Raw genomic sequence first — 16045 nt, 5'->3', positions numbered from 1 at the left:
CAAGTTCTCATGAGGCCCGTTGAAGCCTGAAGCAAAACAATTACTACGAGTCGAACATATTTGTTTTTTCTCCAGTGAGAACAATACAAATAGAATTCTATCATTGTAGGGTTATACGGAGACCTCCCAGAAACCTTAAATCAAATTTACTGGCAACTTTTTAGACATGTTTTCTCGCATTCTCCTCAGAAAAAAAAAAGACTACTTTTGATAACTGACTTGCGACCACTTATAGTGGACCCCAATGCTTGGACTAACCGTAGGCTGACTTTTGGTTCTGGCTAATTTGTGGCAAACATTAGCAGTTGATTCCAGTTGCTGTCAATGTGTGTGAAACATTCATGCATGTTTTTTTTTTTTTTTATCTCGTGGTAGAGAGAAAGAAACCTCCAACGGGTTATTTCCCTCGTTTAGTCCTGGTCATGCATCCGCTTTAGTTGGCATATTTCAGCGTTGTCAAAGGGAAAAGATTGGTTTGGCTTCATTAGGCGTGCTGCTGGTCAGGAGTTCAGGCTCAGAGGGCCTGCGGGGTAACGACGAGACAAGAGGTTTTAGCAAACATACTTGCAGCCATGTGTTGTTTGCGTGCTACATCGGCGGCCACAAACAACACGGCAGTGACGTGCTCCTCTGGTATTGTCACGTGCAGATATATACGTATATATATTTTTAAATCATGTTAGCCTGGGGAAAAGGAAATCAACAAAGTGGTGTGAATAATGAATTCAGATTGGTGGCATAATTGATTATGTAGCGTTTCACGATGACGAGTTGTAAGGAAGATCCTTCTATATTGGGATCAGATAGAGTCAACTGCATGACAGAAGCAGAGTCACAGGGAACTCATAAATATCTCTAAAATGTTTTTTTCACAATATTCTCAGTAGGGTTTTGATGTAATTTGCAGCCTGCCAACATTTGGGCTTTAGATAAAAAATGCAGTAAATCCATCTTTTGTTCCCTCTTTACGATGGCAGTTTTTATTTTATACATTAATTATTTTGTTTTTTCAAAATCCAATAATTTTTCATGAATAATATTTTTAATACAACTATTTTTGTTGACATTTCCTTATCTAAATGTCAGTGATCCCTTAAGTTCTTGCTTCCAGGCTGCCTTTTAAGAGTCAAGCCTCTCAATTACAAAACAAATAATGTGACTAATTCCTGTGATTGCACTTTTTCTTCACATTGAGTAAAACAGTAACGTCCAAAGTCCGGCCCGCGGGCCACATTTGTCCCCACGGGGGCCGTGGGCATGCTGGAGCCTATCCCAGCGGTCATCGGGCAGTAAGCGGGGGACACCCTGAACCAGTTGCCAGCCAATCGCAGGGCACACAGGGATGAACAACCATCTGCACTCGCACTCACACCTAGGCACAATTTGGAGTGCTCAATCGGCCTACCAAGCATGTTTTTGGGATGTGGGAGTGCCTGGAGAAAACCCACCCGGGCTTGGGGAGAATATGCAGATTTCACAGAGGTGGAATCAAACCCGCACCCTCCTAACTGTGAGGCCGACGTGCTAACCAGTGCACCACCGAGCCGCCCATCTTAATACATCTAATAAAAAATTAATTCAACTTTCATAAAATTGTTTATTTAATTTATTATTATTTTAATCTTTAACTTTTCTGGTAGTGCAATTGACAACAGATTCTCATTTGCAATATCAACATACCTGCAGACAGCAAAGGATATACTAGTTATAATAATAATATTAATAATAATAATACCTTTTATTCGTAAGGCGCCTTTCAAGGCACTCAAGGTTGCCGTACAGAGATACAATAGCATACACAATTAAATATAAAAACAGTATAAAAGCAAGGAAACATATGCAGCAGAATGATGGGTTCAAGTATATGCCTGCTTACAGAGGTGGGTTTTTAGGTGGGATGCGAACTGTAGAATGGAGTCAATGTTTCTAATGTCAGGGGGGAGAGAGTTCCAGAGACGAGGGGCAGAGCAGGTGAAGGCTCTAGCCCCCATAGTGGACAGACGGAATGGGGGGACAGTGAGGGTAATAGTAGATGCAGACCTTAGAGACCGGGTGGGAATGTTAATGTGGAGGAGGTCAGACAGGTATGGAGGGGCGAGGTTATAGATGGCCTTAAATGTATGGAGGAGGATTTTATAGTTAATGCGGTGTTTTATGGGAAGCCAGTGAAGCTGGTGCAGAACAGGAGTGATGTGATGATGGACAGGGGTTCTGATGATGATGCGAGCAGCAGCATTTTGAACCAATTGCAGTTTATGGAGGAGTTTGTGGGGGAGGCCAACAAGGATGGAGTTGCAATAATCCAGACGGGAGGTAACGAGAGAGTGGACCAGGATAGCAGTGCTGTTCGGAGTAAGTGATGGACGGAGGCGGTTGATGTTGCGGATGTGGAAATAGGAGGAACAGATGATGTTGTTGATGTGGGTGCTAAATGATAGGGTGCTGTCGAGGACGACACCCAGGCTCTTAGCCTGAGGGGAGGGGGAAACCGAGGAGTTGTTAATGGTGAGCATGAGACTGGGCTGTTTGTTGAGGGATGATTTGGAACCAATGAGGACTACCTCAGTTTTGTCACAGTTGAGTTGAAGGAAATTTGAGGTGAACCAGGATTTAATTTCTTGAATGCATGCACAGAGGGAGGATATATTTACAAGTTCATTTACAATGGTAATGGTTCGAGAAGTGGTGGCTCGGTGGCGCACTGGTTAGTACGTCCCCCTCACAGTTGGGAGGGCGTGGGTTCGATTCCACCTCCGACCATCCCTGTGTGGAGTTCGCATGTTCTCCCTGTGCCTGCGTGGGTTTTCTCCGGGCACTACGGTTTCCTCCCACATCCCAAAAACATGCTTGGTAGATCGATTGAGCACTCCAAATTGCCCCTAGATGCGAGTGTGTTTGTCTTTGTGTGCTCTGCGATTGGCTGGTAACCAGTTCAAGGTGTCCCCCGCCTACAGCCCGATGACCGCTGGGATTGGTTCCAGCACGTCCGTGACCCCCATGGGGACAAGCGGTATAGAAAATGGATGGATGGTTCGAGGAATGTAGGTGTGAATGGTCGGCCCCTATACATTTTCATCTAAGCAAATCTGGCCCGCTTTGCAAAAAGTTTGGACACCCCTGGAGTAAAAGTAACGACAGAACATTTGAAGCGTTCTGTTTGATGATGTTTATGTTTGTTGCAAGGTATGACGTACGTTGATTGTCAAGCGCCGTCTCATTCCCAATTGGTGTGCACTTCGATGCGATCCAGCATCGAAGGTCCCGTGTAGTTGTTGGTCTTGACCGCCTGCAGCCCGCCAATATAATCGCCGGGAAGTCCGTTCTGTTCAGCGCCCCAACACACCACCTTTGCACAAGACAGTCACTAGTAGCTCATTATCACTTCAAACGGCTTCTTCAATTACATGTGGGAGATTTGTGCTTTTTGCCGGACAGTTCGCATCATGGATGCATGGCTACTAGGGGTGTAAATCGCGGGTTTTGTCACGATACGATATCATATCGATACAAAGAAACACGATACGATATTTGCCGATATCTTAAAGCCTGCTGCGATTCATTCACGATACATCACGATATAGTGCTCTACGATCGATATAGAACAATATCCTGATTTATAACAATTCATACGCAAAATCAACAAGGTACTGCAAACTCTTTATTTAGGAAATTACAAGAGTATTGTAATATACAAAGTGCTTATTTTAACACTGAACTTTATCAAATTCCTATAATTTCCTCGTCTTCTTGGACACTAGCCATAGCACCAGCCCAGGAGCCGCGTAGTTGTCGGCTCCCCTTTCACGTGCCTGCTCTGCTCACAACACAACACGCCGCGCACTGCTCCCGGAAAGAGGAAGCAAGCAACAATGAAGTGGATTTCAAAATAAAGTCGCGTCTAATGTCCGAGGTCAAAAACGGGCGATATAGATCGATGTTTACGTTTAGCATCGATGCCAACAAATCGTAGAGCATTATATCGATTAATCGATGTGTATCGATGAATCGTTACACCCCTAATGGGTACAGTGGCATGTATGCAAAAACACACACCCATGTAAATTATAGACACATACATGTTTGTACTGCGGCGAGGTCGGAGAAGCGTGAAAGTTGTTCATCTGGTACGTCCTGCACAGCATCTCTCCGTGGTTGCTGCTCTCCACGGTCACTTCCAGCGGGGAATAAAGGCCCTCATGGATGCCTTCCTGACTGAAAGTGTGCACAGGGCATGTCATGATATTATGCGGTGTGCGTAGTGTATGTTGGGTGTCTGACTGACTGGTCCAGGTTGTCCAGTTGGTCTCGTCTAATGGTCCAGATGACGCCCCACACCTCAGAGCCAGGACTTTGTCGAATGGTGGCCACGCCACCGTGCCAACTGCTCGCTACACTTTCAGCCCAGAGGCCAAAATCCAGCTGATAGTCCTACACGCACACATTATGTGAAAGCTATGTTTATTACGTTTGTACATGTGAAGTTTGACTTTCGGTCACTGTCAGAGTACTTTGTGTATCTGATGAATCCAACTTAATAGCTATGTAACTCTGCAAACACGCACATATTTTACCTTTGGTCAATATGCAACTTTTGGGGCTCTGTACAAATGCGACTAAAGCAGTTTTTGATGACATCTGGTGGTCATCTTTTAAAGTACCACGTGGACTAAAGAGTGAATCCAAAAGTATAGTTCTGCGTTCCAGTGGTAGTACCGATGTACTTATAATTTACCTGTAAAGTACAGTCTAGTTACCTGTACATGGTACGTTCAAGACCATGCTGTTATAAAGAAAAGCCTACGCGTGTTTTGCGGCTACAGCCTAATAATCTATTTGTTTAGTCGACATTACTATTGAGCACAAATCAACATTCCGACAATTGAGCGACAAAAAGGGGGCAATATAAAAAAAAAAGGAAAACTGTTTCGCAACTAAACGGCGGTGAAACAGGTAGCGACAAATAGCACGCACCCAAAAAAATTATTTGAATGACCTTGAGTCGACCGATGTCGAGGAAAGTTGCCGATGGGTTTTCCAGGCACAGTCTCTCCTTCAACATATTACTCCCGAAAGCGAAATACGCGAACGTGCTGATGCTGTCGGTCCGCTCAGGCACCATTTGGAAATGTATGCGGTCTTTAAATGTCTATAGCAAGTGAAAGCTAATAGTTAGCCAGCTAAACGACACGCCAGCCACCAAACCAGCCAGATTACTTCCTACTCTCACACATGACGTCACAGAACAAAACGAATATTGAATTCATGTCCAGAGGCGGCATTCACTGGGGGCACCTTCTGCGCAGTTATAAGGATAATCGTTCACATTCAAATAGACTGCTGCTACATGTAGTGACATAGAAGGCTCCTGAAGTAACAATGCTGCATTCGATAGTGGTAAATTACAGGAATAAAAAAAAACATAAAAAAAACAGTTTTATTAGTTTGATCATTTATAACAATTAGGCAATTTGCACGCAATTATGAAGTTTAATGGTGAAGAAACCAAAACTCACACACCAGTGGTAATGAGGCATCAACAGAACTGTGTACAAAATAAGGGAGGCAAAAAAAATCATAGAAAAAGAAGAATCCTGTACAGTGAATGTGGAAAAACAGGTGACGAGCACTTTTGAGGAGGAGCTGATCATCTCCTCGGACCCCCCCGGCCTCGTCCCCGTCCTCTGCCGCGCCCTCGACCTCTGCCCCGTCCTCGTCCAGCCACTGCACAAACACATACAAATGATTGAAGAAGCACGTTCAAACTTAAACGTGCGGGTTAATGAAAAACATGCTTGATAGGTTTAATGTGGCTGTGAACATGATTTTGGGTGGACTGAGTTCGTTATTCCTGACATTTTGGTGTGAAAATAAAGGCTTTGTAGTTGAATAACTTGTAAATATGGCAAGAGTGGCTTACCGGCTTCCCGCTTCTTTGACTTGATCTTGGGCTCAATGTCCACAAGCAGCGTGTCGAGCGGCAGGCTGTCGGGCAAGATGAAGTAGCGGATGTTGTTGCCACGGATGCTCAGCGACTCCAGCTGAGCCGGTTCGCGATTCTTCAGCGTCATCTTCACCGCCTTCAAGTGTGTGTTCATGCTGACATCTACACCTGTACGCATGTGTGAGCACACACGCAATCATGTACAAAAAAAAAACCCAATAGTGATACTTCAGTTAAAATTACAAGCATCTCAGAAAATAAAAATAAGAATAACAGGTATCTGACATGTACCAAGTAACAATTTTCTTTCACTTTCTGGTACTAAATTAAATGTCCTTGAGTAAAATGTTTAAAATGGTTTCAATTGAGATTTTTTGAGTTGATCAAAAGCATTTCTTCACATTTTATTTCACATTAAACAAGATTGTTAGGGAAATTTATGGGTAGTATCTAGTACATGTAATGGAGCAGGAGTGAAAGTAGCCAGATACGTATACAAATAAAGACTTGGAAATCCTACTGGAGTAATTTGGCCTTCAATGGATGGCAAAATGTAGCCAACTTAACTCCTCTGCACTTACAGCCAAGTTGTGAGTTAAGGCAGGATTGTGGCAGACTGTAAATAAAAACTTTTTCCTCTATACTTTGGCTTTCTCGGATGGTGGTTCACTTTACCTGTGATAGTGCCATGGACCTGGGTACCATTCTTCAATTCGATGGTTACCGTCTCGTGGCTCAGTTTCATCAAAAACCTTGGATAAATCAAGCCAACAAATCAAAATGTCAACTAGCCATCTTTGTTAGATTGTAGATCAAAGGTGTCAAACTCAAGGCCCACCACATCATTTTGTGTGGCCTACGAAGACAAATTGTGCATCAAATTTGTGTCATTACTAGAATTGCAAATTGTCTTCACTTTTAAAAACATCTTTTTTTTTTTTAAATATTTGACCAGTTTTTACTAGTCTGATTTGAAAACGAGTTATTTGTCCGTTTGATTTGTAGCTTATACTGTATATAATATGAGGTGCTCATACATTTATTTGGGTTGACAGTCATAATGGCCCTCCGAAAGAAACTATGACAATGCGGCCCGCGAAAAAAATGAGTTTGGCACCCCTGCTGTACCACTTTGAAGCTAACGCATCTTTGATGGCTATGAAGGCACGAGTGGGAGAGTTTTACCGTAAATAGCACAAATCGATAATACAGTACACATAGGCTTCAATTTCGTACATCTGGATAGATTCACTACATTAGCACATAAAAGTATCGATGCGTTTTCTTGACTAACTTGACGGTCTCCATTCATCGGAGGGCCGCTTCCCGCCAAGCTAGCGCGCTACACAATTCTCCCACCGATTTCATCTAACTCCATCCCGCGTCGAATCCTCGTTTCGCACATCGGACATCACCTTATCGGACACGCGGATGCATTTTAAAGCGTCTTACCTTACGAGTTTCATGCCGGCGCAAGAAGTCTTAGAGTAAGGTATGAGTACCAAAAAATTACGGCGCTCGATTTGATCAAAACCAGCGGGCCGCTAACAGTCGACTTTGCGTTTACGTAGGGGGACGCTGACGTCATTTAAGTGCGCCCAAAAGGTGTTTCCATAGCCACAGTGCCGCCAACAGGTAAAGCTAAACACTACACACCAGTGAACGTATACAGGACTGTTTCAGAAAATTAGAATATTGTGATAGTTCTTTATTTTCTGTAATGCAATTAAAAAAAAAAAAATCATACATTCTGGATTCATTACAAATCAACTAAAATATTGCAAGCCTTTTATTTTAATATTGCTGATTATGGCATACAGCTTAAGAAAACTCAAATATACTATCTCAAAACATTAGCATATTTCCTCAGACCAAGTAAAAAAAAAAAAAAAAAGATTTATAACAGCAAAACAAAATCAAACATTTGTAAATGTCCATTAATGCACTCAGTACTTGGTTGGGAATCTTTTTGCACGGATTACTGTATCAATGCGGCGTGGCATGGAGGCAATCAGCCTGTGGCATTGCTGAGGTGTTATGGATGCCCAGGATGCTTCAATAGCGGCCTTTAGCTCATTTGCATTGTTGGGTCTGGTGTCTTTCAGCTTCTTCACAATACCCCACAAATTATTTATGGGGTTCAGGTCAGGGGAATTGGGAGGCCAATCGAGGACCGTAATGCCATGGTCAGTACAACATTTACTGGTGGTTTTGGCACTGTGGGCAGGTGCCAGATCATGCTGGAAAATGAAATCATCTCCATAGAGCTTCTCAGCAGACGGAAGCATGTAGTGCTCTAAAATCTCTTGGTACACAGCTGCATTTACTCTGGACTGGGAACACAGTGGACCAACACCAGCAACTGACATGGCTCCCCAAACCATCGCTGACTGTGGGAACTTCTCACTGGATTTCAAGCAACTTGGATTTTGCTCCTCTCCAGCCTTTCTCCAGATTCTGGCGCCTTGACTTCCAAATGAAATACAAAACTTGCTTTCGTCTGAAAAGAGGACTTTGGACCACTCTGCAACTGTCCAGTGCTTCTTTTCCATAGCCCAAGTCATACGCTTCTTACGTTGTCTTGAGTTCAGAAGTGGCTTGACCATGGGAATACGGTTATTGTAGCCCATTTCCCGGACACGTCTGTGAACAGTGGTTTTTGATACCTGGACTCCAGCTTCAGTCCACTGTCTTTGAAGCTCCCCTAAATTCTGAAAGCGACTCTTCTTCACAATGCTGTTAAGGCTGCAGTCATCTCTCTTGGTTGTGCAACGTTTCCTGCCACATTTCCCCCTTCCAACAGACTTTTTGTGGATGTGCTTTGAAACTGCACTCTGTGAACAGCTTGCTCTTTGAGAAATGTCTTTTTGTGTCTTACCCTCCTGATGAAGGGTGTCAATGATGGTCCTCTGGACAGCAGTCAGATCAGCAGTCTTCACCATACTTGTGATTTAGTTTACTGAACCAAGCTGAGTGTTTTTCAAGGCTCAGGAAACCCTTGCAGGTGTTTCAAGTTAATACCCTACTAGTATAATTCTTCATGATATTCTAATATTTTGAGATAGGATATTTAAGTTTTCTTAAGCTGTATGCCATAATCAGCAATATTAAAATAATAAAAGGCTTGCAATATTTCAGTTAATTTGCAATGAATCCAGAATGTATGACATTTTTGTCTTTTTAATTGCATTACAGAAAATAAAGAACTTTATCACAATATTCTAATTTTCTGACAGTCCCGTATAGTGTAACAGGCCATTTTGATGTTAAACGTGCAGTCTGGAGTTTTCTGATTATCACAATGCATCTTCATTCAACACTTCCTGAAATTTGTCTTGCAAAATTTGGAGGTAATGAGGTTGATTAACGCAACAGTAACTCGACCCCCAACCTTTTTTGAGTGTGCGTCTAAACATGGCACAAAAAATTATTTTAGTCTGAATAAAAAAAAAAAAAGCACAACATAGCACTCAAGCATCTTGGAGCATTTTTTTAATTGAACGTAAACTTTCATTTGACACTTTTTTATTTTAAGCCACACCTTCATATGGATGCGAGTGGGAATGTATCAAGTATCATAGGTGAGCGTGAAATGACTTTCCTGTTACATTTGAGGTTTCGCAAAATAACTGTTACCAAATTACCATAGAAAAATCAGCAAAGGCAGCATGAAATATTTTAACCGATGTCACTTTAACAGACAAAAACCCCAGTCATGAGAGGGCGGTGCTGCCTATGTTCTTGATGAAAATTAACATTTCTGATTGATTTCCACATCCTAATCCCCAAATTTGCCAGCTTCATTAAGAGGAAATCAAAGCACGGAATTGTATTTTGACGTCAAAAAACATTTTTGAGGCTACATGATTGGTCCCAAAAGTTCAAGTCAGAGGCGTGGAGGAATATTGTGGCCCACTGCAATCTGAAGTGTTAAATTCTGATTTAAAACAACAGTTTAAAAAAAAAGCACACAGGAAATTAACTTTTAAAGAAGGCACACAGACAAAAGTATGTCAATTAACAACATCATTTTAGTACAGAGGCAAAAAATTAAAATAAAAAACTGACAGCTTAATTTTTAATCTTGCAGATCTAAAAGCAGTGACATTTTTGCAAAATGTGGTACTGTGTGGCAACACTGACATCTGTCTTAAAAAAATTGCTACAATCAAAATACTCCACCAATGGCAATTGTGTAGATGAAGATGGATGGCACTTGGGAAATGGACACTAGCCTCCACAAAAAAAAATGGCTGGTCTTGTAACTGTGGTATTTCTCGGTGGTGGATCCGTTGGCAAACAAAAATGGGGGAAAAACAATTAACAAAACAGCAAACCCAGTGTGTGGTTATCTCCTGCAGGCACAGTGTGCTTGAAGGTCCAGTATCAAAATGAGGCCCTCTTGATTGTACAGTACGCTAACTAATGGTAATGTTAGCTTCAAAAGCTACAGCAGGATTGTTGGACCCCCTTTTTTGGGGAGGAGGGGCCCAAAAAAAAAAAAAAAAAAGATTGTTTGAGTTCAAGCACCAAAACACCACTGAACACTTGAGGCCATGTCCACAGAAAGACAGGTATTGGAGAAAATAAAACAAAATAATATCCCAAAAACTTTTGAAAATTGTTCACATTTCCAAGAAAGTTTGACAGGTGTTATTTCAGTTTTTGTGCCTTTTCTTGAAATGGCTAATCGGACAAAACCTCCATTTACAGGAGTTACAGCGCCAACTGTTGCTTTGGCATACACTGCTAACGTAGATGAATATTTAAAAAAAAAAACCCTTGAATGTACACCAAAAAGTGAATAACCATATTTAGTGATGTAAATCAACACAGATGCCCCAGTGGTACAAACACATGCATTCAAAAATAGATTTTTGGGCTGTAGACGAGAAAATTGTTACTTTTTCCGGTGCCATGTATATTATACTATATTATACTATTGTCATTTTTGTCTTCCAGAAATAGCGTTCTTCAGGTTTCTCATTGGCCAATACATTTATAGGCGCTAGAGCGCCACCTGCCTGCTTTTGGATGCAACGTTGACACAAATGGAGAGCTCTTGGGTGCATGTGGGCCTTTCAAGGCACTGAACATTCGTAGGTAAAACAAAAAAGACGCTTTGCGTAAACTAAAATGGACACAGTCATGTATAAGCAACCATTCTAATTAAAATAATTTTGTTATCGCTGGAAATATGAAGTAAAATAAATATAAGAGAAAAACACTTCCAGATTAATAAACAACTAGATTATACGTGGACAAATAATTAACGGGAATAAATTAAAACAATGTGCAGCATTTTATGTGACTGAGAGCTTTGCCGTGATTTGTTTTGATTTTTAAACAAACCTAAATAAAAAATGGAAAAAACCTGCCTGTGACAGCTTTGCTGCATGCTTCACATCCTTCATTAGATAAATCATTAGAATCAGAATAAACCTTGGTTCACAAATTAATGGAATTCATGGGTTTCAGCCCTAAGTTATGATCAATGTTTTTGTTTTTTTCAAAAATATATAAACTATTCTGAAGCTCGGGAATACAAACACCATTGCCACCTTTAGCTATTAATTCCTCCGTTTTCCAACACTAATTTGATTTGACTTCCAAAGTGCACTGTCATGTGCTCTTTGCATTTGTTTTAGAGGAGCCAGAATGTGGATGAAATAAAAAATGAAATAGCTCCATGTGAGAAAGGTGACGTGCAATGTTTGTAAAGCGAAGCAAAATATCTTGTTTGTGAACCGAGGTTTCAGCAGATAATAATGAGAATCATCACAATACACGCAGCTCTCTTCTATAAGATCACACCAGGTGGACTTTCTCCTCCCACTCTACCGGGGACAGGTCCTCCTCCAGCTGGAGGACAAGGTCAGAGTCTGTGGCGCCATCTCCATAAGGGGACGCATCCACTGCCCCTGCGCCACTCTGCTCCTCCTCTTCCTGGGCTGCTCTGTTGTCCAGCTCCAGCGTGCTGGGTCTGCTTGGGCAAGAGTGTGGCGGCGTGTCTGGCTGGCCCTCCGGGGGCTGCCAGGCGGCGACGTTCTCGGCGCCCGCATCCGTGAGCACGTCTGGGGATGAGTCACTCTCGGTGGTAGGTGGCGAGGGGATGAGGGCCAGGCTCTGAGGGTTGTTCTGTGGGGTGATGTTGTGGTTGAACCAGGCCATGATGTTGTCCAGCAGCTGGGCGCTGGCAGCGGGATCCAGGGCCTCCAGGCTCTGCGGGTCACTGGGCGTGAACGGCCCCCCTGGCGGGATAACAGGTGACAGCAGCAGCAGCTCGGGTTCAAGCTCCGGAGACGGCAGGCACAACTGGGCGGGGGGACGTCGGATTGCGTAGTCGGTCGGACTCTCGCGGGCAGTGTGTTCAGCCTCGGCCGGACGTGCGCTTCCGCGGCAGTGACTCTGAGGGTCCGCACTGGGAGGCGCCGGGTTCCCGGGTTTCATAAGGCTGTCCCCCAGCTTCAGCAGCTCGGCGCTGAGCGGGGGAGGTGGAGGAGGGAGGGGTAAGGTAGTGGACAAGGGAGCTGAAGAAGAACAAGACAAGGGGTCTGTCCTGTGGGGAGGGCGTGGAGGGTCGGTGTGGGAATGCGAGCCCCTCGTCGCTCCTGCTTGGAAATCGCTGGGGAGGGGACCTTCTAGGCTGCGCTCCAAGTCGGGGCTGCCCTCGGGGCCTCGCTCTCGCCGAGACTCCTGAAGGGACAGCTGAATGGCCAGCAGGATGTTGGGGTCGTCCTCGTCCAGGGAGCCCAGCGCTCTACGCCGGCCCTCGCTCCTCTCTGGGCCATCTGGAAGGGGTGGAGGGGAAAAAAAACACATTGAAGATCATAGAAAATATGACGCACACATGAGGCTGTTTTGAGGTCGCGTGTGCAGCAAATGTAGGACCTGTGCTGTCGCTCCTTCTGCTGCTTTCAGGCGTGTTGCTGCTGCTCCGAAGATTGTGCAGACTCAGCATGTCTCCCCTGCGTCGTGCTCGGTGCCGCCGGCGATACTGAATGTCAGAAAAATCCTGACAGGCGCCAAAGCAGCCATAAGTCAATTTTCTACAAAACAAGAACAACACACACAACCAAAAAAAAAAAAAGTAAAAGGAGGAGGCAGTCTACCTGTGATGCTCGGTCTCTTTGGTCTCCAGCTGCCAGCACAGAGTGGCGACTCCCCATCTAGGCACGACAGCATTTAGCATGAAACGCTCTCAAACATCATCTTGTTTTCATCGCCAGAAAGACAACCATTCACTTTCAACTAATACTGGAGGGGGAAAAAGCTGAGTTTACCTCAGGAGAGGCGACGCCCAAGTACTCCCACTCCCACGATCCTCCGGCGTAGCTGGAACAAAACAGAAGCAATACTTCATGGGAGTGGCCGGTAACAATCCATTTGCCTTGTTTACCCCCGCTGCTTACCTCCTTCGCTGGAGCTCGGGCGAGTCGTTGGGTGCCACACCGCGGGCCACAGACGCCAAGAACTCCTGTCGCTTCTGCTGGACCAGGCGGGCGGCGCTGACAATCTTATGGCACGGCGTCCTCAGGTAGGGGCGGTTGACCTTCTGCGCCAGGTCCTCCACCACCATCTCCAGGTCCGTCTGGCCGGGACAAACGACGGCAATGTCACGATGCCACTAACGCTAAATATATCTCCCCAGTGACCGTGTGTCTGGTCACATATCCCTCCGCTTAGCAAAGCGGTGTCGCACAACAGCGGTCCACAATCTTTTTACTAATGAGTGTATAAGTGTATTAGACATCACAAAAATCATGAAAAATCCACAGGGTCCAAAGCTTGTGCAAAAAGTAGCAGCTTATAGTCCAGAAAATACAGTAGATGGAAAAGGTGTGCAAGAGAACAACTGCTACACAAACAGAAAGCCAACATAAGTGCGTCTCGATCATAGTTTGGGGTCGAATTAGTGTTTTGACTCCGATTGACAGCAATTCTAAAGTTTTGAGGTACTCCCTAATTGTGGCGTTTGTGCGCGACAGCGTACCTGCATGAGCTCAAAGATCTCCTTCTGCGTGCTTCCCTGCTGCAGGAAGAAGCCGTACGGGTACGAGCACTTGAGCACGCGCCGCGTCTTCAGCAGCTCGCTGACGCCATCCTCGATGAAGCGCGTGTCTGGCGGGGCACCCTCACCTTGTGCAGCAACACAATTCAAGAGGACGCGCCGTAATATTGGCCCGGTGGGCAACACACATTTCTCAGTAGAGATTGACAACACTCTGGGCTGGGCGGAGTAAAGCAGTCCCGCAACAACTTTCTGTTGGGAGTGAAAGCGACTCACGACTAATGAAAGCTCTGCTCAGCTGCTCCATCTTCTCCTTGGCCGTCTTCAGCAGTTTCTGCTCCAGCTAGCAAACATGAGGAGAAAATGATTTTGAAGGGTCCAAAATGTATGGGGACAACTGCACTGAGAACTAGAGCAGCTTGGCTTTTTTTTTTTTTCCCCCCATATACAACGACACGATTTAGTGAATATAGGTGTGTGTATGCGTGTGTGTGTGTGTGCGTGCGTGCGTGCGTGCATGCGTGTGTGCGCGTGCGTATGTGATGGTCACCTTGTAACTGTGCTCGTGGTTCTTGAATCGAGTGTAGTAGTGCATGAAGCGGTCCAGCTCCTGGAAGCTTTTGTGCTTCTTCTCCGCCTATCAACATTTTTGAAGACGTCATAATATTACAAGACAAAGGTTGGCACGCGAGTGTTTGCACCTCGACTGTCATCTCTTTGGATTGCTCCTCCAGCTGCTGGATAACTTCGTAGCGCGTGCAGCGGTAGTAGCCTCCCGTCGATGAGCTGTGCTTCTTCCACTCCTCCAGGCAGATCCAGCAGAAATCATACTTGCACTGGGAGAGTGTCATCACAGCGTTAAAAAAAAACAAAAGCATGTGTGTCGCGTTCCTTGGCACAATCTCACCTTGGCACACTGCATGTGGTTGCAGCCCTCGTTCTTCTGTATGGGGGACTTGCAGTTGGCGCAGGGCTTGGAGTTGGACAGCAGCCACAGGCAGTTGGCAGCGTCCTCGTAAGCCTCGCTCACACCTGCCACTGCCGGCAGGACGCGTATACGCGGACATTTGAGGGATCTCAAAGCGGCACGCCGCCACACCACCTATCTTTGGCGACACTTACGCTCCTCGGGCTTCATCTCGGTGACTTTCTGGAGCCAGTTCCTCCACATGTGGCAGTCGCATGGCTCATGGGCCTCGCCGAGGCACTCCCTGGGGAGCGCGGAAGAAATAGCTTATTCTGCAGTGTCTTGTCTTGACATCAGATCCGGTGCTGGAATCGGGAGTTTACCAGCAGAAGAGGTGGCCCTTGCCGCAGTCGACGGCCGGGGAGGGCAGCAGCGGGAAGCCGTGCGGGTCGCTCTCGCCCGGGCCGGGCCGGGCGAGTCGCACGGCCCTCTCGCAGCGCGCCGCCGGACACCAGCGGATGGCTGGATTGTTCTCTACAAAGGCCTGCAGTCCAGGAAGAAGGTTGAGAATGGAAAAGAGAAAACAAACTGTATAATAATTTTGTCCTACTAGCATATTAATTTTAATAAATACTAATTAAAATACTAATTCTAAATACTAATTCAACCGTTGTAGCTGTTAGTGGCGGTGGCACCTTGATGTCAAACTCCAGGTAGCGCTGGTCCATCTCCCGGGAGACCACGCTCTCGATTACGTGGACAGGCACCAGCTGGTAGCATTCGTAGGCGGGGCAGAAGATGTTGTGGGCGTCACCCTCCTGGATCTTCACGTTCAGGAACCTGCGACAGAAGGATGGGGCAATGTTAAATGGCGTCGACGTGGGCTGCACAGAAGCCATAGCAGGGTTTACACGTACCCCTCCCAACAGGCCCGGCAAAACTCGTGGCCGCAGGACATGTCCACAGGATCTTCAAAGACGGAGATGGAGCACAGGCAGATGCCGCACTGTAGAAATATGTTGTAAGCTATTTTCCTGAATTTTGAGGTGCAGTGATCCCTCGCTACTTCGCGTTTCGTTTATCGCGGCTTCACTAGATCGCGGATTTTTTTTCCAAATTAAAAAAAAACATTTAAAAGTCAAAATAAAACTTCTAAATTGAGAAAACGTGTCTAACCTTTAGGACA

General features: G+C 45.1%; 3 protein-coding genes across 3 annotated transcripts in view; all 3 read right to left on the bottom strand.

Moving 5' to 3' along the window:
* Positions 1-348: 348 nt before the first annotated feature.
* Positions 349-5244, bottom strand: ggcta (gamma-glutamylcyclotransferase a). The gene is made up of 5 exons (XM_037264246.1): positions 4994-5244; positions 4283-4428; positions 4077-4212; positions 3195-3346; positions 349-523 (listed from the first exon to the last, which is right to left on the bottom strand). The coding sequence occupies exons 1-4, from the start codon at positions 5117-5119 to the stop codon at positions 3215-3217; spliced, it is 540 nt and encodes a 179-aa protein (XP_037120141.1). The 5' UTR covers positions 5120-5244; the 3' UTR covers positions 349-523; positions 3195-3214.
* Positions 5245-5467: 223 nt separating this feature from the next.
* On the bottom strand, positions 5468-7529 carry snrpd1 (small nuclear ribonucleoprotein D1 polypeptide). The gene is made up of 4 exons (XM_037264277.1): positions 7394-7529; positions 6617-6693; positions 5918-6109; positions 5468-5721 (listed from the first exon to the last, which is right to left on the bottom strand). Exons 1-4 carry the CDS (start codon positions 7405-7407, stop codon positions 5645-5647), a joined length of 360 nt encoding a protein of 119 aa, XP_037120172.1. The 5' UTR covers positions 7408-7529; the 3' UTR covers positions 5468-5644.
* Positions 7530-9954: 2425 nt separating this feature from the next.
* ankib1a (ankyrin repeat and IBR domain containing 1a) overlaps positions 9955-16045 on the bottom strand; it is a 15221-nt gene continuing 9130 nt past the window's right edge. The window contains exons 8-21 of the mRNA XM_037263774.1: positions 15777-15865; positions 15555-15699; positions 15243-15403; positions 15075-15163; positions 14860-14990; positions 14654-14788; positions 14503-14589; positions 14229-14295; positions 13935-14080; positions 13354-13532; positions 13225-13276; positions 13054-13110; positions 12833-12956; positions 9955-12732 (exon numbers count right to left, since the gene is read on the bottom strand). Coding sequence (XP_037119669.1) covers positions 11750-12732; positions 12833-12956; positions 13054-13110; positions 13225-13276; positions 13354-13532; positions 13935-14080; positions 14229-14295; positions 14503-14589; positions 14654-14788; positions 14860-14990; positions 15075-15163; positions 15243-15403; positions 15555-15699; positions 15777-15865 — 2445 coding nt within the window. The 3' untranslated portion in view covers positions 9955-11749. The remainder of the gene's footprint in view (positions 12733-12832; positions 12957-13053; positions 13111-13224; positions 13277-13353; positions 13533-13934; positions 14081-14228; positions 14296-14502; positions 14590-14653; positions 14789-14859; positions 14991-15074; positions 15164-15242; positions 15404-15554; positions 15700-15776; positions 15866-16045) is intronic.

This window comes from Syngnathus acus, chromosome 11 (genome assembly GCF_901709675.1).
Source record: "Syngnathus acus chromosome 11, fSynAcu1.2, whole genome shotgun sequence".
NCBI lineage: Eukaryota > Metazoa > Chordata > Actinopteri > Syngnathiformes > Syngnathidae > Syngnathus > Syngnathus acus.
The sequence above is the reverse complement of the archived record's forward strand: the minus strand, read 5'-3'. Positions and strand labels throughout refer to the sequence as shown.

Coding starts and splice junctions, on each gene's coding strand:
- ggcta (XM_037264246.1), bottom strand. CDS start 5,119: ATGGTGCCTGAGCGGACCGACAGCATCAGCACGTTCGCGTATTTCGCT. Junction 4,213..4,282: donor CAACTGGACAACCTGGACCA/GTCAGTCAGACA, acceptor GCACACTTTCAG/TCAGGAAGGCATCCATGAGG. Junction 3,347..4,076: donor CCTCGCCGCAGTACAAACAT/GTATGTGTCTAT, acceptor TCTTGTGCAAAG/GTGGTGTGTTGGGGCGCTGA.
- snrpd1 (XM_037264277.1), bottom strand. Junction 6,110..6,616: donor GGTCCATGGCACTATCACAG/GTAAAGTGAACC, acceptor ACATGCGTACAG/GTGTAGATGTCAGCATGAAC. Junction 5,722..5,917: donor GTCAAAGAAGCGGGAAGCCG/GTAAGCCACTCT, acceptor GTGTTTGTGCAG/TGGCTGGACGAGGACGGGGC.